We start from the raw sequence: 20,953 nt of genomic DNA on the forward strand, positions 1-20,953 counted from the left end.
ACAAGGTCAGTCTGGGCTGGGCCAAGTTGAATCAATGTAAAATAATTGTCAGTATTTTCTGTCAGCAACGCTGGTTTATCTTGGCTCGGGATTCTCAGCGCCATAGATTATAAAATGTTTTCAGTGGAACAGTTGGCAGACATTTTATTGATTTTTCATTGTTTTGTGAATGCTGGAAAAATTTCCATTAGGTATACACACTGCTCATGTGACGGAGCCAAATTGCTTTTTTAAACTTTTCTTTCTTCAAGTGAGCTAACGCGGTAATACATTAGCAATCTCATTGAATCAAGAGGACCTTTGTGAGGAATCAGGAGGCTGCAGAGCGCACCTTGATGCATTGGGAGTACTTCTGGCCTAACAAGAGTTAATTCTGGGGCTTTTTTCAAGGTGCTGTATCCATATTGACTAATTAATTGCCCAACACACCTCTGAAGTTGGTAACATATTATCTCAGTTTTACAGATGTAGAAACTGAGAACGCAGCTCCGCACAGAGCCGCGCGCATTTGCCAGCCACTGCCTTCTCGATGTGCGTGAAGCTCCCGTTGCCTTCACTGGGGCTGAGCAACAGCAGAGAATGAGAAGAGAGGCTGTAGCAACCGGGCAGGATTAGCACTGCTGAGCTGCTGGATCCTACCTCCACGATGAATTTCCTACTCATTGCCACATCCCCACAGCACGCTTCTTAATAGAGTTACTTTGGAACTGAAAATTGCTAGGACAGATAGAGCGGCTTGTAGGATTACGCACGGCCCCATGGCAGACCGTATTTCTCAGCCTGTATTCCTGGGATTTTAAGACCAGGTTTGTTTCCTAGTTAAAGAGAACTTAAGGGAAAGCAAAAAAAATAAATTTAATAAAAAGACAGTGGATGAACAAACAGAAGTGCTGTAACAGTGATGAATGCTTATTTTGTTTAATTGCATGAAACAATGGAGTAAGAGATCTGCCTAGTGCTTTTTTTTACGCCACAGACAAAAGGAGATGCAGGGGGGTAGCTCCGATTCTCTCCCTTTACGCTGATTTAATAACCAACATACACAGATATGAAAGACTGTCATGCAGTTTTCTCTTAATGCTTCCCAAGGTTTGATCAGTGATGCTACAGATTCAAAATGTGCCAACATGCCTCTGAGCTTAAATAAAAACCCTGTAGAGCAGTACAAATATGTGCATTTTTTTTAGTACATAACCAACAGCAAAGTTTTATGATAAAAATCACTATGATGATAGATACTTTTGCCTTCCATACTCATATGCTATTAAAATAAGAGATATCCTAATTAAAATAGGAGTAGTTCCGGTTTGGGGGATGGGGACAAGGTAGATGAATAATAAGCTAAAAATAACCCACCCAGCCTATAGCTCCACACACATCTTGACACCACCAACAAATGCAAGATATCCAAATCCACTTGCATTATGGTCAGGAAACAGAACAACACACTGATGGGGAAGAAACCCACACCACATCTATATCTACAGATACCGGTGGCAGAGGAGCGAGTGCAGCCACAGCTCTGTGCTGACTCTTGCATGCAGGACTCTGACACGGTCACAGGCACTCACTAGTTGACTCATCCAGCAATAAGCTGTCCCACAGGGAGTCAATCAGTTCCTTTAACGTGTTGCCAAGAGGATCAGTACATTACCTTGGTCCTCTGAACCATCAGCATCCATGCCTTCTGAAAACATATTTCCTTTTTTACACACAGCAAAAGGGTTATACCCACTAAAACACTTTTATAAATAGATAACAAGAATAATAAGAAAGGACAAGAATTGCTGGGCTATAAGATATCTGTACACTTGGAGGGACAGAATGGCAATGGACAATCGCAAACATAAACCAGAAATGAGACCTTTGTCTTGAAAAATTATTCACTGGATATCATCATTGGTGGTATTTAACTCTCCCTTCGTGCTACGGTGAAGAAAACCCCCAACGAATCATGCAGCAAGTAAAGTGCCTCTCTCTGGAGCAGTGTCCTGCAATCTTTATTGCTCATAACGTGTGTATGTGAGCATGGTTTGCAAAGTTGACTACAGTTCTCCACTGACAGCAACTTTCATAAAATGTCACAGTGGTAAGCTGATTTTCTCTGTCTGTGAAACATACTTCAGTCTCAAACTACGTTCTCTCCTTTCTGAATGTTAAGGCAAGAAGAGAAACCAGATATTGCCTAGAATAAGTGCTTAGAGAAATAAACCCTTGAGACCATTTTAGTAATGTTGATTTTGGTTACGGCTTTTTCTACTCCTTCTCTGTCCTCATCCCCATCTCAGGCTATGGCTTCCCTGCTAGGCAGAGCAGCCAAGGAGATGATAATGTGAAGAGTTAAGTGAAGTGATTTGTTAATCATACAGCCTGAAAACTAGGCTTCTGTTACACATATGCAGATGCGAGGCTCCCTGAAGGGCATCGGTAACAAGGTTTATTATGTTAAACAGAAACGTCTTCTGCTAGTCTCCACAGGGCCCTTCCTTCTGGCTTTTGGCTTCTGGCTAGGTGTAAATCATGAGATACACCTCAGCTGTCCCAAAACAAAAGTTCTGTCAAAGCTGAAATATAGGAAAGAAAGAAGTCCAGGGATGAGCTGGAGATGAGCTTCAGAAACATGCATGAGATCTAGATTTGGACAGTATCTGGGTCTGACAGGGTGGGAGTGTTAGAAACGCAATCATATAGGTCAGTTGATTTCATGGGTTTGGTGTGATTATATGGTAGAGAGATGTAAAGCCAAGGTAGACAACAGCAGGCTCCAGGAAAGAAGAAAGAACATCCATTGCTGAACACCTGCGAAGTCCCATTGTGGTGTCTTACAGACATTAGGGGAGCCACTGCTACCCTGAAGGTAGCAGAGCTTGGGAGTACTGTCACATACACTTGAATTCATGCAGCCCACATGCACATGAGCAGTGCTATTGGCTTCGTATGACTTGCAATCTACTTGTACAGAGAAGGTTGTGGGGTTTTTTAATGAAAGACTGATGACCCTGAATACTGAGGCTTGACTTGCAATGAACAGATCAATTTTAGGTAGGAACGGAGCTCTGGAGGTCATCCAGCCCACTCCTCAAAGCAGATTCAACTGTTAGACACAACTTCAAGGTTGCTTTAGCTCAGGTCTGTGACCCACCTGGGACTTGTTATGACTAACAGCAGACAAGAACCATTGATGCTGGCAAGCATCTGGGAGGTCAGAAAGAGAGCAGCAGTACATTCCCTCACATTAAACTTGGAGCAATTCTCAGGAGTCCAGATCTGAGCTGACTCTTGTCACATCACCCTAAAGACTGTATTTGCTGTAAGAAGACATGGTACACCAACATGCAAGGGACAAAGCAAACAAAAGCTGTAGATTAAGCTTATTCCCCAGACTACATATTAAATCCTCAGAGACAATATCTCTTGGATTTAACTGATGCTGAGGAAGTAAATCAACAAGTTGCCTACAGTGAGACTTAACAAAGCGTGGCTGAAGTGACTTGGCCAAGACAGGAGGCTGTATTATGCACAGGGTTAGGGAACAGAGAAGAATAGTAGTAAATCTATTACAAAACCAGAATTTTCTTCTTTTGTTTTTCTTGAGGGGAAAGACTTCAGAAGTAAATAGGAAATGGTTCAGGATGTGCACTTATTTCACTGGTGAGCAGAATACATAAACACTGAAGACTAGTGTTAAACAGCATGACAAATGGAGAAAGTCAATAATGAAATAAAAAAAATGACCAAGCTAACGAACAATGAAGGGCCTTTACAGGAGAGAGAATGTGTCCTGATTATTGATTTTGAAACTGCAGGTAGTGGTTGGAGGCTGGGAAGAAGTGGACAGTGGAAATGTCAGATATGAATTTGTGATGTGGGAAATCAGTTAGAATAATAATGTTGCTGTGCACTTACTCAGATGCTCAGCTGCAAGCCCTATATGGCTGCGATTTTGTACGCTTCACTGTGCTTTAGTAAGATGTGGTGTCGCCATTTTTCACATGAATTCACTGAGGCAGCAGAAGGCAAATACAATTTAATTCTGGGTTCACAAGTTGGATCAATTCAAAGAAATTTCCTCAAGTGCTGCATAACCATCTACCCATTACAAACTATGTCCCCTGCCTAAGTCTTAGATTAGGCAGCCAAATCTATAGAATAGAACAGAACAGAATAGAATTTGACTGTTTCAGTTGGAAGAGACCTACAATCATCACCTAGTCCAACTGCCTGACCAAAATTTAAAGCCCATTATTAAGGGCATTGTCCAAATGCCTCTTAAACACTGACAGGCTTGGGGCATCTTGCACCTCTCCAGGAAGCCTGTTCCAGTGTTTGACCACCCTCTTAGCAAAGAAATGCTTCCTCATGTCCAGTCTAAACCTCTCCCAGCACAGCTTTGAACGGTTTCCATGCATCTATCACTGGACACAGGGAGAAGAGCTCAGTAGTCCCCTCTTCACTTCTCCTCCTCAGGAAGATGCAGAGTGCAATGAGGTGAGCCCTCAGCCTCTTCTCCAAACTAGACAAACACAGAGTCCTTAGCAGCTCTTCACAGGACGTGCCTTCCCACTCTTTCACCAGCTTTGGTCCCCTCCCTGGATGCATCCAAGAATCTTCACATCCTTCTTAAACAGTGGGGCCCAAAACCTCACACAGTACTTGAGGTGAAGCTGTACCAATGCTGAGTAAAGCAGGGTAATGTGAATAATCAAACTCATGTGTTTGATGCACCCCAAGATGGTTTGCCCTCACCGCAGGCTCAGACTGAGCCTGCTGCCAACCAGCACTACCAGATCCCCTCTCTGCAGGGCTGCTCTACAGCCTCTCCTCTCCTAGTTTATACTTGTGCCTGACATAACTCCATTCTAGGTGCAGAATCCAGCATTTTGACTTGTTAAATCAATCATAGCTGAATGCTCCACCCCTGCCCAGAGAGATGAAACTGCAACCGGAGAATGTCCCTATTATGTAGGCTGCTAACACTCCAAACCTTCCTTCCTTCAGATGAAGTCTGATGCTGACTTGCCAGCAGATGCATTAGAATACAAACTCTGAGAAACCGGAGGCAAAGCACAAGCCACAGTTATGTGCTTGTAACTGTCTGTGGGATTTTTAAAGCACAGAGAAGAGGTCTCAGCAGGTGACCTTCCCAGCCAGTTAGCCCTGTCACAGTGGGTGCCCTTAAAACTCAAATTTCTGAGCGTAGGCTTCCAAGCAGCTGCAGCCAGTCAGGGGAGCTGTAAGAAGTTTTCTGTCACGGCTCTGCAAGAGGCAACCAAAAACTCTGGGCTCTTCTGGAAGAGGTCAGTTGGAAGCACGGGGTGTCAGCAGGCGGAGGAGCTGGTCACGTGGGTGGGGAGCTTGCTTTATACTCGCCAACCTGGCAAGAGGCAAACAAAAGCCTCGGGAAATCTCAACAGTTTGTGCTGCTCCAGTGATGGCAAGAAGCCCCTCGTGGGGTTCAGCAACTTTTGGTGACCCACCTGGGCAGATGCAGACGAATACAGTCAAGCCAGGGAGCCCAGGAGTAGGACTAAAGTTGAGCTCGGCAATGTCTCCTAAGGTGTGTGATGAAGGCAGACGCAGGACTGCCAGAGATCTGTGAGTCACAGCAACCTCCAAAAGGCAAAAGGTGAGCTAAAGTGAGCATAGTGTGCTTGTACCTTCGGATCAGAGGCATGTTGGGATTAGCCTCCACTCCAGCACTTTGTTAAAGGAGCTGCTTCTATTGGAGCACTTGGGAAAATCTTCTGTAGTCAACAGTCTCCAGCACATTCTTACTGTCCTCTTTATTTGCTCATATCAGTACAGTGTTATCTTCATCCCGACATTCAAGACAGAGTAGGTGTGCACTGTGTTGTATCCTTAAAAGCAGGCCCCATCTCCAAATCCACTATATATCTCCAGAAGTTGTTGGCAGTGTTCTATATCCTAGAAGTTGTAGGCTATGTGTAAAATGAGTATTTCACTAGTGGTGTGCAGCTGGTGCAATGGAAATTATATCGAATACTGCAAAAGCTCAACCCCTTCATGTGAGGAAAGACAGAAAACTAGGTAATATACAGATTTTCAGAAGAAGAAACTAATGTGTTTCTTGCCCACATGAACAGTGTTCGGCACAGTTATAAACAAATGATTAGGATGATTTTTCAGTGTGGAAGTTCAATGTTGTACTCACACTAGATTTACTAAAAATGTTCCTACATACAGTAGGCACAGAAAATAAAAACTAAGTATCCTCACTAGGAACAAATAATTGTTTCTTTTCTATCAAGAATGTGCGAAGAGAAGCAAGATGAATAAATGCTTTTTTAATCTTTGCAGAAGATTTTCCCCCTTCCATTTTCTGTTATGGAAATACAGGGTTTTCCTTGGCCTTATGAAACATCTTTGATAGACACATAAACTGCCCATGTCCCCCTTCCTGTGCTGCTCACCTGTAGGAACAGCTTTGCACTGGCTGCCTCACGGCTGGACCAGGAGTAGATGGGTTGTGTGCTCCTCTGTGCTCTGAAGGTCGTTGATCCATGAAAGGTTCGCAAGATGGGTCTTCTTTGTCTGACAGCCTCAAAAGCTCTGTTGAGATAAATCAAATAATGATATCAAGCTTAGTTAATTTAAACGTAACAATCACAGAATCACAGAACATTAGGAGTGGTCAGCTCATCAAGTGGCCTCAGATATCTGTCAATAAGGATATGGGTGTCCTCTCTTGTAATGGACAAAACAAATGGAAAGCCAGATGCTTAGATAGCTTTCATCCTTGAATTTTGCCCTTGAAAAGAAGGTCAGGTAACTAAAGACCAGCAACAACACATCCAAGTATTTTGGAAGGGAGTGAGTGAATGTGTGGTGGCTTTAGCTAGAGAGGAGGAAATGTTTTCTCTAAATTGTCAACTACAGAAGGTATAGCTGGCTGCCAAAGGCTGCTGTGTGTGTTTTGCTGTTGTCATACAGATCAAAGTCTTATCAATCGGACTGTTCCCCCACAAGGGTATGTGTAACTCCTTCCTTTAAAAACAAAGGCTTTCCTTATCTTTGCTTCAAAATATTTTGGTTCATGATCAAGACCTGAAGTCTTCAGGTAGGTGAAGGAGTGGCCTCCAATTCCCAAGTTCCAGTGTGAGCCCTTTGGGGAAGGAAATGGTTTCAAAATAACTGACCTGCTTAAAAATATTGAGGAGAAATTGCATACTGTAGGTGTGAGGCTTAAAATAAATAATTTAATCAACCCCCAGGCTACCAGAGTTTGGATTAAGGAAAAAAATCCTGTTACAGAAAAAGACTTTAAAAGATTTTTCTCAAAATCATAAGACCCTTTTGCGTTTTTTCTTTTTTAATCCTGTTTTTCTCCCCTTGTTCTCTGCCTTCCCGGATCCTCTATAAACTAATCTGCACAATACCCATGGCAACACCATGGGCAGTGCGAAGAATATAATGCATTTCCATACTGCTAGTTTACATTTTGGCCGGAGACCCAAAACGTTCACTGGCTTAGGAGGGCAAATCTACTTGTAAGCGTTTCTGAATCTCCAAGTCCTAAAAGGCTAATGCCATAAGATTACTGCAGACTGTTTCTACTCTTCATGCTACCTAAATATTATTAGCATCTGCAGGGTGAGAGAGGGTGAAGTGTGGCAACCAATTTGACTTTCTCAAGTAACTGATATTCTCTGCCTGTGCTACTGCTTCCCACACGTGGAGAATTGCTGAAAACAACCAACTTGGTCAGGGGCAACACACCTTCAAGGTCACCATGTTGCAATGAATAAGGGAGATAAATTGGCCCTGGTGCAATTTTGACTCTACCTTGAATAAAAAAATCCAGAGAAAAAAAATGATGGGCGGTAAAAAGGTGTATAAGCAATGTTCTATGTCGAGGAAACTCAAACCAAGGGCAAGTAAAGTAGGTTTCTCTGAAGATCTCTTCTTGGAGCCTGTTGCAGAGTGAGCAGCCAAGAGAAGGGGAGCAACATGGAGAACTTAGGCAGAGAAGAAACTGCTTCTGATATGAGGGAAAGACTCTGGGAAAGGGCCTAAAGAAAATTCCTGTTGATGTGTGTGTGTGTGTGTGTGTAGGCAAAACCCACCGCAGCTCTCATGGGACAAACTTTGATAGCCTTGAACACAACCATACTTCCACCTGTGAACTGAGTCTTTGGTCCTGAAGAGCCTCCCTCTTCACTTGGCCTTAGCTTTTAGGGAAGGAAATGTTAAACCTCTCTGTTTCCTAAATGTCAAAGCTAAGAAGTACAGTGTGAGTCAAGCTGGTGTAATTGATTTGTATTTTTTTTTACACATACTCATTAATGTCTAAGGCCTGCATAACTCGTTCCCTTCAAGTTACAAACTTTCACCAATATATGTGTCCATGGCTTCTCCTTAGACATCGCTCCAGAGGCTGACCCAAACATTTCAGAACATAAAATCCTAAGAGATACTGAGGCAGGCAGGTATATTGAGAAAGAAAACAAAATAAGATTGGGGCAGCTTTGTCCTGATCTCTTTCCATCATACTCTTAATTTGGATTTTCTGGTACCAGCTGAGAATCAATCTGAATTAATCACAGCCCTCTCCGTCAGTTGCTTCGGTGTAACTCACACACGTGCTCTAGATGGGACATAGCCAGTTTGTCATGTGGAACAATTTGGATGTATTCAGCCCTTGTGTGGCATATTTCTAATGTACAAAGACGGTGAGCACTCATGACTGGTCTTTTGCACTGTGAGCAGCCTGTCGTATACAAGGACGCTTGTAGTCAAAACTGGGAAATTAAGGGGGTTTTACCCACGGGAGTGCAAATAGATTTCTTTGCACTTTCATATCTAAATTAATTATCTGAAACTGACCTCAAGTTAGGAGGACTGAACCTATTCTAGTCTGGGTATATGGCTCCAGTGTTGCAGTAGAACATTAGATAGGATCAGATGCCAGGAGTGGTTTAAAGCCACAAAACCATCTGATATGAGCTCTAGAGTAAAGAAATAAACATTTTTGTTGTGGGACATTGGACTGTGTTCCCTGTGAGAAGTGCTACAGCAGGAAAAACAAATGCGCAAGGAACACTGTTTAAACAACAGAGCCCTTCCCAAACCAGAGGCAACCTAGCCCACATTTAATTAAAAAGGGCAGGATTTTGGCAACGATGCCATAGAGCTGGGAAAGGCTGGTGGTCCTCACATCTAGTTGAGGGCTCAGGCTGGGGTTTGGTGCTTGATAAAGACTTGACTTTGAGCTACCGCTGGAACCTCTGCAAAGTACGCTGAAGACTTTGTGTTCAGGTAATCTGGGATCTTCCTTAGACTTATTGCACAATAAACTCGCTGGTTTTAATTCTAACCTAGTAGCTGCTTATCATGTTAGGATCTGAGGATTTGAATCTGAATTTGAATTTTAAAAACTTGAGAGTCGGTATTGTGGCTAACGTTGTTGTTTCATCATTGAAGTCATTTATCAGATACAGTAATATGAATTATATTGTGCTAAAAATCTTTATCTACAAAATCCCATTTGTCACGATCAATGCTAGGGTAATGTTCTACACACACACCCCCGCACAAGGCACATTCTGCATTTCCAAAATTCGCTGATAGCAACTTGCTACATTTAGCACCTGTTTGAAATAGCCACTTTCTCCTACATTTTAATGAGCAAGATGCTCTCTGAATGCCTCAGGTAGGCTCATTATTTAACCCTATCTATTCTCTTTTGGATTTGTTTCTGCAAATCAGAAGCTGTTTCCATTCTCCAGCATCCTCCATTGGACTACCAGGGATAAAAATACATTTTGAAACATGCAATCTTCTTTCAATATTGTTTTCAAACTTGACAGCTCTACTTAACAGAAGCCATTAAATGATTTACAAAGTAGCAGCTACTCTTGGAAAAGTATAGCATTTTTTTGGGGGCATGAAAAATAAACTAGTTGATAAATGAGAGATAAGCCATTTGACAACTTCTCTGTGTGCCTGGCATGGTACGCAAAGCCAATTCTGTACAATCTGATGTTTACAGAGCAATCGTAATGTATGACCTCCTTAGGCAAAAGGGACACAAGAAGCCTTTAAAACGCTGAAACAAGCATTTAATCAGAACTCTTCATGCTGATCTTTGAAAAATTCAATAAGTTCAAAAAATGTAACTCCTTCTAAAGATAAAATATCAGGTTTTTGCTTCAGGAGTTGCAAATATATCCCAATGAACTCCAAGTGAAACACACAGACTTCAGACAGATTGCTCTTAAAAAAAAGTACTTTTTTTTAAAGAAACAAATCAAGGGTCTGAAGAAATGCAAATATTTAAGCAAAGCAAATGCTGTAAAACATTATAGCTTAGTAATAATGCAAACAATCACAAATAGTTTTTGGCATTTAAACAAATTCTTTTCTTTTTTTTAAACCCGAATAGCTACTTCCATGTGAATAAGTTCATATCTCCTTTTGCATTAACTTAACTTTTTAAAATTTTAATTTTTTTATTTACCCAGATTTTTGGGGTGGTTTTGTTTTGTTTTTTTAAAGGCAAATAGCTGCTGCAGGCGGAGTGAGTTTGAGCATGATCACACACATATCAAGTCGCTCCACCTAACTATACCCCCCAAACTACATGAAGATATTTCTAAAGCCAGTGGGTTAAACTATTTTGGTATCAAAATTATTGGGATCTTCCACTGTTGACTTGTGTGGGGCCAGTTCTTTAGTCTGGTTGCAATTGTTTTCCTGAAAACATCTTTCTAAAAAACCAGACTCAAATAAAACTGTTTCTTTTCAACAAATTCCTGCAGGGAAATGACACAGCTTTGTTCGTGTGTGTGTAAAATTCTAACTATAAAGCTTCTCTGCTGCTTTTGGTCTAGTTTTCCATGACTTCTCATTTTTAGATTATTTTTGTGTTGGGTTGTTAATTCCCAGTGCTGACATGTGTTGATTTGGCAAATATAAATTGTCAAAATATTGGTTTTATAGTACTTTTAAAACTCATTGAGAACAGCTGTTACTGCTGAGAGAGCTGGAAAAGGTGCATTAAATCAGAATGTCTCCCATTTGTGTTGTAATTTAACAATTTGATACCTGAGAAGATAAGGCACTTCAATCACTACTAAGTAGAAGCAACTCTTAATGGTAGCATAACATGTCATTTCACGAGCTGGATATTAGGCGTATTAGCAGCAGCAAAACTGTTTCAGTGGGCGTGCCAGGAAATTTAAAAATTAAAAGTTATGTGATAAAACCAAAGAAGTAGTTAACATTTATAAATAACTCAGCTTCTTTTCTTCTTTTCTTTCTTGTAGCACAGTTATATCTCACTTAGCAGTCTTCTGCAGCTTGCAGTGAAACCTGGCTTTAAAACTTCCTGCGAATGGAAACGCCAAGTCTTTACTAGCTCCAGCTGAGACTTCAATCTCTACTGCTCATTTGCTCTGCTAGAGTCACACACAAAATTAAGTTAACCACTAGATAGGCTGAAAAGTTCATTTTATATCTCCCTGGAGCCTAAGTAATCAAGTTCCTTAGGAACTACTCTAGCAGTGCCAATACTATTTAATTGAAAAAAAAAAAAAAAAGGTGTGTCTTACAGGGTGATCCAGATGTGGTAGTACCAAGCTGTGATGGGTCGACAGCTGAGAGAGACTGAATAACCAAGGATTTGCTTCAATTCCAGGCTCTTTCACTTCAAAGACCTGACTAGTGTGCCAGCAATAGAGATCTTGCACCTCTAGATTTTATCGGGTTTCCCAAACCATGTGAAGTTTGCCTCGTAATCTTGGCAGCGGGCAAGCAGCTCTCCTCTCGGCTGCTGATGCATGTTAGCAAGCTGGAGTGCCAAAACACAAGATGAGCAACCTATGGCTGCTCTTGCTCAGTAATTACACCAGGCACAGGATGGAGGACATTCCTGGTGACTAGGCATTTTCTTTGTTTGGTAAGTGGTACTTCAGACCAGGTCTTTTTTTCTTTTTTTTTCCCCTATTTTTCACTTCAAGTGACTATCTAGAAATACCTGTTCTAAATGAAAGCTGAGCAAAAGCTGCTGGTGAGCAGAGGCAATCCCATTGTTTGGGGTGAAGGCTGCAGCAGTGGAAATGTGGGTGCGTGCTCCAGAGCATCTCAGTGAAAGCATTCAGGGAAGACCTGATTATTCTTAAGTGATGCTCTAGAGACTCCACAGAGGCAAAAGTGCCTCAGGCATTGCAAGCCCCAACCCACAATGGGCAAAAGCAGGCGCTGCCGAACTTGCGTGTTCCTTCAGCTGTTCTTCGTGACGCCCGTGTACAGGGCACACCCTCTGCTTGGCACTTCCAGCCCAAGGATGGAGCGTCTCCACTCCCAGCTTCCACCCTCCAGGCATTCAGAGCAGGGAGATGCACAGGCCAGACCAGAGGCAGGTTGGGTCAGGGGAGAAGAAAACCATTTCAAGGGGTTATTTGAAAGAGAAATATATCTGCAAACACAAGATGCAGGATGGAAGCCTGCAAATAAGTTCTGCCAGCTGGAAGCTGGCCAAACTGATAAAGCAGAAAAGAAATTGAGGGTTAAATGTTTTGGATGCTGAAGGCTTGGAGTTCAAAGAGGAGCTCAAGGAAACTCCCAGGCACCAAGTCAATACAAAGAGGTTCTACGCAAAGAAGTCTTCTGCAGAACAACTTTATTCCAGAGTTTCCAAAAGGGAATGGTTCAGGGGAATGGTTAAGTGATATCTTTTAGCACCTGGGAGCTCTTGCTCAAGGGAAGATGATGCCCATAGGTGAGCTGAGGGGCAAAAGGAGATGCTTTCCACACAGAAATGGAAGAGAAGTGCATCTGCTCACATTGGGTTGGAGGAACAGTATGTAGCTGTAGATTTATTTTTCTTGATTGGTAGAAAGAGCCAGAAGGGAGCTGCTCCTCCAGGCCAGGAGGTGAGGGAATCAGGGCAAGGTTGGGGGTTCCTGGAGCACCAGCTCCTGTCCATGTCAGGACGGAGGGAGGTACAGTACCTGACGGAAGCCCAGTTTTCACCAGGTATATAAGAACTGAGGGATTCCAACTTTCTTCAAACTCCTGCCTAAATCCCAGGGATAAAACACCATTGGAAGGATGCTTCCTTTTCCAAGGCAAAGTCTGTTTTGAGTCTGCATGGGCTACTGTTTTCTATGCAGTAGGTTGGGGAAAGGAAAGCTGCCTTCTTCCACTGGACCAGCAAGCTGTGCTCAAAGCACAGGATGTGACAACTGTTATGCCTCTCTGATATAACATCCTCCATGCCAGGTCCTTCTGTTGGTATTGTGAGAAGGACCCTGCATCTCCAGCAGTGGCCCTCCCAGACAGTCCGTACAAGAACACCACGCTGGGCTTCAGACTGCTGGTTTTTTAAATCAGCTGAGGTCAGAGTCCTGTACAAATGAAGTCTGTGTCATTTTCCCATGTCACAGTGGGGTACAAGAGGGGCACGTGCACAGCATAACACTAAGGATCTTGGTGAAGGAGTGGCATTTACAGGTGGGAAAGTCCTAGTCGTAGTATCAACATTTTTGGAGCAGGTGCATAACTATGCCATAGAGCTGGAGCAAGGCTAGAGTTCAAGAGTTAGCTAATTGTATCTCGCTCAAAAAGGAATTGCCTCAGACCAGTTAATTTGTCAAGATAACGAATTGCAGCAATTCTCCTCGTTTGGAGCTGGGCCACTAACACTGATCTGAACTGTATTTAAACTCTTGATGACAGAGACTGAAAAAGATATTGCAATACTGGAGGTACAGGTTCTTAAAGCAAAACTGCATGTACAGCTGGAGTTGAGAGGCAGCAAGGGCATGCGAGTACACATCCTGCATATCCCTGAGATATGAAGAAATTCCCTGGGGCACCAACTCTGGTGCCTGGGCAGGCAGAGTTCATCTTGAATCTTTGAGACTGATTGAGGTCCAAAACGGATACCCAAATCATGACCCATCAGGTCTTGATTTCTGGTATAAGAGATAACACGAGCAGAATTTTTACATTCCCTATTAAAAAAAAAAATAAAAATCTCCCAAACAGACCAACAGTACTGATTTGAAGCTGTTGAAGGTTTTCTGGCAGCTGCAACCCTCTGTGGGCTTGATGCTGTGATACCCATGGCACTGTATTCTCCCAAGTCTGAGGTTGCTACAGCTTTTTTCTTTCCTATGCAGCAGTAGACAAGAACAAGTTTGGAGGAGAGGAAAAGCAGAAGAAAACTTTAGGAAGAGTGCAGGCTTAGCCCAATGACTGTCCTCTCTTTCTGCTAAAAGTGAGGTAGACAGCATCAGGTAAATTGAAATGACGCATGTTCTTGTACCAGACCTTCTCTGACTGCCAGCCATTCCTTCCCCCAGAAGAGAAACATGGACCAGAATAAATCCTGAGGAAAAAAAGCAGGAATTATTTCACACTCTTGGGTTAAGGAGGAATAGTGTCAGGTAAAGACAGAGAAGTATGCAAGAGCGTTGACAAAGACAACCCGACTCTCGCCTTGCATTGGCACACCCTCTCCGGGAAGAGGATGCACTGAAAACAGAACTGGTTGTTGATGACCGTGTGACTATGTCAGTGCCTTAAAAAGCATCAACATGAGAAATTAGCCAGGCATCTCATTTCAGAATATTCCTGCTGAACAGCCTGCTTAGGAGTGAAATTACTTTCTTTCCCATGTTATTCATAATAATAATTTTCTACCTCTATGTCCACAAGCAAAGTGGCTTTTCTTTTGGAATCAGTGCATCCACAGGCAGAGTTCTTTCCAAATAGCTAATCTGGTCATTGCCACATGTAAACAAGCCTTCATAAATTGATGGTGAAGTGCTCGTGAAGGTATGGCCCAGGACTTCTTACTCAATTTACAAGCACTTACTTAGACCTATCTTCCTCAGGGCTAATATGGTGATCAACAGAGCTTATGGAGAGCCAGATTTGATTTGAACCAACACAGTCATATGTTTGAAAAATAAATGAGCTTTTGAAAACTGTCTCCTCCTGTTGTACCCTGAAGTTCCAAGACTACTTGCTTGAGTTGATCCTCACTATTAAATACCATAGTCAAGCGGTAATCAAGGATTTAAGAGATCTCAGAAGTGCTGATTGCCCATACGGTCAGGTCTAAGGCTGGTAGGCAAGCGAATGACTGATAAAACTTTATGCTGCTTACAGCTAGCTTCTTGGCTTTGGCTGCAGTAGAAATGTCTTGCTGTGCACAGATTGCAGAGAGAGGCTTAAGGTAAAAATTATAGAAAAAACAGGTCTTTGCAGGATGGGTTATGTCATCTTGTGTAATATATAGGATGCTTATGTGTTTTTCTTCCCAAGACTTCTCTGCAGCTGAAGTGCTCCTGGGAAAGAGAGGCCATCTCAGCCTGGAAATCTGGGCTGAGGTTGCTCTGACTGTATTTATGGTGGCTTAGTGTATGTGTCCACACAGCGTGGCAGCAGCAAGAGTTATGTGGGAGATGCAAAGTGACCTAGATCAGCACCCCTAATTCCTGGAGCTGTGCTAGTTGCTCTGTCCTGTGCCCGTGTTATGTGAACCAAATACCAGTCATGTTAGAGACTGACCTTGTTTTCTTGGAGAAACCTGTGTAAAAATGGATATAACAACACTTTTGACACTTACCTCACAGGATGTTGTGAAGCTTAATTAAATGTGTGCAAAAGCATTTTGAGATCCTTAGATGAAAGATGTTTTTATAAATGCAAATTATAATAATTACGGCTAGTAACCACCATCAACTACTGAAACAATTAATTCAGGTTGCCACAGGCCATCACAACAACGTGTGCAAAGAGGCATCAGCCATTTAATGACATACATGTTGCATGAGAACTCAAAGCCTTAAAAATGCTGTAAACAAAGAGGAAAAAATCCAGACACTCGGGGCTTGCCCTGATGGGTGCAGTTGGAAGCTTCCTCTGCTGCTTCCATCACCCCTGGGTTTGCATTGCGACTCATCCCCGAGAAGAGTCCCCCCTTAAAGATCAGTGGGATAATTTTCAGTCCTTACTATTTTTATATCTAGCATTGCAAGAAAACCAAAAACGACTTCCAAGAGCTTGGCTCACAAAAATCGGGAAATACATAAGCACAACTCTGGGGTATTTTTGTTCGTTCTGCCTCTCGCCCCGCACACAGCCCAGCCTGCTTACAGCATCACAGAACAGACTTTGGCTACAGGGTATTATCCAGCTGACTTTCCAAGGGTGAAAACAAAAGCTAAGCAATCAAGATGTGTCTGGCCAAATACTTAAAGGCCCAGTGCACACATTTAGTTGACAACTGACTGAAATCTGAACCATTTTGCCCAGCCTTTCTTGTTGCTTCAAAACTGATTTGGGCTTAAATAGCTAAAACCTACAGGAGTTTAAATGCTCTCCCTTGTCAGCAGAACAGCCTCATCAGACGTGGTCTGAGGATGTGGTCAGACTGGAAGAGATATTCAAAGACCCCACAGGTGAATCCCAGAGAGCAAGCTAGCCCACCTGTGCCCCTCAGGCTTATTTCATTGCTTGCCTTTAAAGACGAAAATTCACAAGAGTAGTAGTTATTAAGCGTCCAACTTACCAAAGCAATTAGGCTAAATGCACTGCAGCTAGAAATTTAAGCAATGCACTGAATTTAATTTGAGAATTCATGGTCGTAAGACTGAAACCTTTAACATTTAACCTAGCAGCAAATTAAATCAGCTTTCTGATCAAGTGAAAAATTCTATGCTATTGAAGTTTGAAAGTGTGAAGCACACACTTGTTAAAAGAAGGGTTTTTTTTTTTCCATTTTTCTTTTAGTGAAGAAAAACTTTGGAGCAGTTAGTTGTCTAATCCAAATAATGGAAAAAATGGGGATGCTATCTGTAAATAAAGCCCAAATTACAAACTGTATTAGTTTTTGGTTTCTGCCAGACTAATGTGCTCATAGTCAGAGGCTTCCATGGAAAAAAAATGTTGCTCATGCTAGAAGGTTATATAGACTATACTTACTCCAGTATCAATGAGCTCAGTACCTGCAGAGTTTATCAGAAGCCAGCTTCCCATGTACCAAAATTGAAAATGCATATGTTTTTTCCAGCTTCTCTAAAAATACCAACTTTCTAGAATACCTTTTGTGCTTTAAGAATTAGGATACTAGGTTGGGAATTTAGGATAAGTTGAGGATTTCTTGAGTAAGTTTTCGTAAGGGCCAAGCTTTTATGGGGTCTGTGTATCTGCATAGAAAAGTTGCAACACTGATGCAACACATAGACACCACACTACGCAGTAGGTACCGACACCTTATTTTAAACCTACAGAGTAATTTAAACTTGGTTGTGGTATGGAGACACATGAGTTGCACACCCGCATGCACAGACACACGCACGCACACTGCGCGTAGTGCCATACTGTTGCTACGCTCTCCTAATGACACTTCCACAGTGCTCTGTTCAACGTCTCCTGGCTAAATCCTACAATATGAGATAAAACTGGGACCCAGTTTCTAAACCGACCTCTAGGCACTAGAACATAAAAGAAGCTGGGGTATTAGAGCACATCTTGTTTTAACCATCTTCGGAGCACCCTGACTGACACTTTACCATTTACAAGGAAGGTGTGGCTAATAGAGCTGCTGAAGCAGATATAAGGGCAGGTCTTCCCTGATAGGCATTTACAGCCTGTCACTCACCTGCTCCGGTGCTTTGCTGCACAGACTTGCTGATAACCACCAGCACATTCTGTGGTTCAGGTACCCAAAGGCCTTAAAAGCCAATGTGACCATATCAGCATCTGAAAAACCCTTCCCACACCCCCCTTACCAATAAAAGAGAATAATTTAGAGGGAAAAGGTAAGGCTTTGGAAAGGGGACACACTGCTCTGTGCACCTTTTGAAAAGGGAAACACGTCCTTGTAGAAATGGTGGGTTTTTCATTCCCTGTCTGTTCCTTCCACTCCCTGGGAAGATCTTCATCTGACTGGTATCCCTCAATTACAGACTGGCATGAATACCAAGGTGTTTTTTAGGGTTTTTTTAAATATCAGGGAGCTAGTTTACACTATATGTTTGCCTTCTGCGAACACAAATGCTTTCCCCTTGCCTATTTAAATAAATTCTGTCAGCAGTAGCAGTGACTGTGGATGCCGCTTGGGAAATTCAGAGCCCCAGAGGGAGCTGTGGGCAGCTCCTGGCATTGCTTGTGCTTCTGAAGATAACCAGGAGGAAAGTCCATGGGAAGCAGTGCAAAGAGCTGACACTGAGGGAAAAAAAAATCCACCATAGCTTCTGATGGAGTCACCCCACAACCGCATTTCATCCACTTTCTTGCTTCTTTTCCACTGAAGTAGGCAACAGGAGTTAGGAGGTAAGATTCTGACTCAGAGATACTCACCTCTTCAGAAAACAAGCATTAAATTTTTTTAAAGATAAGGTAATTAGCCTAAACGTGTTCATTTCTGTTGAACACAGCAGTGCTTGTCAGCCACTCCTTTCATCACATAAAGCGCATTTTGTATCCATGGAGAGCAATTCATATTCAATAGAAAAGTTTGCCCCTACATCCTTCCACCTTCCTGCACTGCTGTAGTGAGATTTTTCCTTTTTTACATGGTACCACCATTTCTTCCCATACAGACATACATCACCCGGAGACCTTTACTATCCACCTGGTTATTGCCATGTCCTTGAGTCCATCCTTACAGCCTGCCCCAATCCCTTTGCCTCCTCTCTGATTTTGGGTGAAAACTCCGCCTTTTGCCTCACATTTTGTGGGACATATTTGGACTGTTAGGCTGTAGGTGGGACCAAGCCCTTTGCTGGGAGAAGAGATCAGTAGAAGGAAAACTGTGACAGAATCACAGAAGGTAGGGGTTAGAAATGACCTGGAAAGATCATCTAGTCCAACCCCCTGCCAGGGCAGGATCACATAGATTAGGTCACACAGGAATGTGCCCAGGTGGGTTGTGAATGTCTCCTGAGAAGGAGACTCCCCAGCCTCTCTGGGCAGCCTGTCACCACCATCCTTTCTGGTCCGTGAAGAGTGGCTTGGAGCAATACTCTTCCTATAAGACCAGTCCTCCATTTAAAGCAGGCTTATAGCTCTCCACTGCTTTCAGGTTTATTTTACTAATGATTTTGATTCAAAATCTGCTAAATGGCTGGGAGTTTCTCGAACTACTAGTCCAGCTGGCATTTTCATCTGCCCCCTTTTTACCACAAACAAGAAGAACATGGTCTGAAACCAAATGTGAAAATAAGAAGCTCTGAAATTTCTGTTTCTGAAGTGAAAACTGATGTGCAGGATAGCAGGAACTTTCAAGCCTCCACCAGTAGCTGTGTAAAGAAACGTTTAATCACTGCTGTTTAAAATAATACAAAGCAAATGAGAGCTAGGATGCAAGTAAAGTATAGGAGACAGCTTTCTAGGCAAGCTGAGGTGCATAAGGAGTGGAAGAACATCATTGTGGCAACTCTTAGTATGAAAATGGTCAAGGGTTACTTTATGATCTTGTATTAGCAGGTGGCTGGAGTAGTTTAATCAGACATCTTTTCTATTCCTAATGCTTATAATTATTTATTATAATGGCAAGGTCAATTTGGCACATGAGATTTTTCTTTTTCCACCCCCAGCTTGAAGATGGGCAGGGCTGCCAAACTTTAAGTCTTTGCTCTTGTAAAGAGAACTGCAGGCCTCCAGCCTGGGGAAGTGTAGCAGAGCTGGTATCTGAAGATCCTTGCCTTGGCTGGGATTACCCAGGGCTGCACATTGCACACTCAGGGCTAACCACTCCTGTGTCATGCAGTTACTAGAAAACTGGAAGTAGCTAAAAGAAAAGCCAGAATGCTCAGATGGTTATCACGGCAGCACGGTTCTACCCAAGATTTAATCTATCAATGTAAAAAACAAGCAAGCAAACAAACAAACAAAACCACCACCAAAGTTAAACTGTGCCCACAATCTCTTCCATCTCAAAGGAGAAAAGACGAAGGCAAAGCTGGATCCAACTGATCTTGCACAACAGATTCCCTGATCTTGGAGAAGGATGAAGCTGATTTAGCCATTATGTTGACCTGCGCTAAATCTGATTGAAGTTAATGGTGGAAACATTTCCAGTTGCAAACATAAGGGGAAAAAATAAAAAAGCTGTCCTACAAGTATGTGAGGCATTCTCAACACTAGAAGCAACTGGAAAATACTTTTAAAATTAATTTTCTTATGAAAATATTTTTTTCCCAAACCTGATTTTTATTTTAAAACTGAACTAAATTTCAAAACTCCTGCGCAACCAAAACCTGTTTGCTACCTTTGCCATCTCATTTTGGGAAAGTGCCTAAAACTTTGTTTGAAAAGCAATTGCAAACTCCTTAATAGATATCATGGCTTTACTATATTTTTGTTACGCATACACCACTGGTACACCAAATAAGGTAGTATTTCAGACACAAAAAGTTGCTTTAAAACTAGTTTTTAAAAGTTTTTATATACTTTCCTTCTGAAAGAGTGGAACTTATAGTTTCCTTTATAATACAGTATTTTAACCAACTTGTGTAGGACCCATCTCTAAGCATCCACATCGTCAGGCACCAATTTACACGAGTAATTTAACATTTGCATATGGGCAAAGCAGTTTACCTCCTGCAGACTGCAAATTACTGATAGTGTTGACTGTTTATTTTGCTCCAAAATAGGGTGTCAGATCAGTGTGTGCAGAAGCTCTTGCCTTGGTTTTGCAAATATTACACTTCTTTGACAGCTGCAGCACGGGGAACCCGAGACATGCTAAATGAATTGCAGACAGACTTGTCCGTTAGTAAATAACCTCGATTAGGCGATGGGAAAACCTGAAACAAGATGCTTCTGCTCTCTTCAACACCCTCCTTTTCCCCGAGTCGAAAATTGAGAGGTTTAGGATAGGGTGGCATCCCTGCACGCCCCGGAGTAGCCTTTGTGTATTATGGTTGTTGTCACACTGACACCTAATGGCAGAGAAGAATTAGAGTATTACGGC

The 20,953-nt window shown here is 42.3% G+C and overlaps 1 protein-coding gene across 1 annotated transcript in view; it reads right to left on the reverse strand.

Annotated features, from left to right (window-relative positions):
- The window catches only part of WDPCP (WD repeat containing planar cell polarity effector), a gene marked incomplete at both ends in the record, with an annotated part of 99,543 nt that overhangs the window by 3,148 nt on the left and 75,442 nt on the right, over positions 1 to 20,953 (reverse strand). Inside the window, 1 exon segment of the mRNA XM_084261670.1 lies at positions 6,432 to 6,570. Coding sequence (XP_084117796.1) covers positions 6,432 to 6,570 — 139 coding nt within the window.

This window comes from Gallinula chloropus, assembly GCF_964237585.1.
Source record: "Gallinula chloropus genome assembly, chromosome: 3".
Taxonomy (NCBI): domain Eukaryota; kingdom Metazoa; phylum Chordata; class Aves; order Gruiformes; family Rallidae; genus Gallinula; species Gallinula chloropus.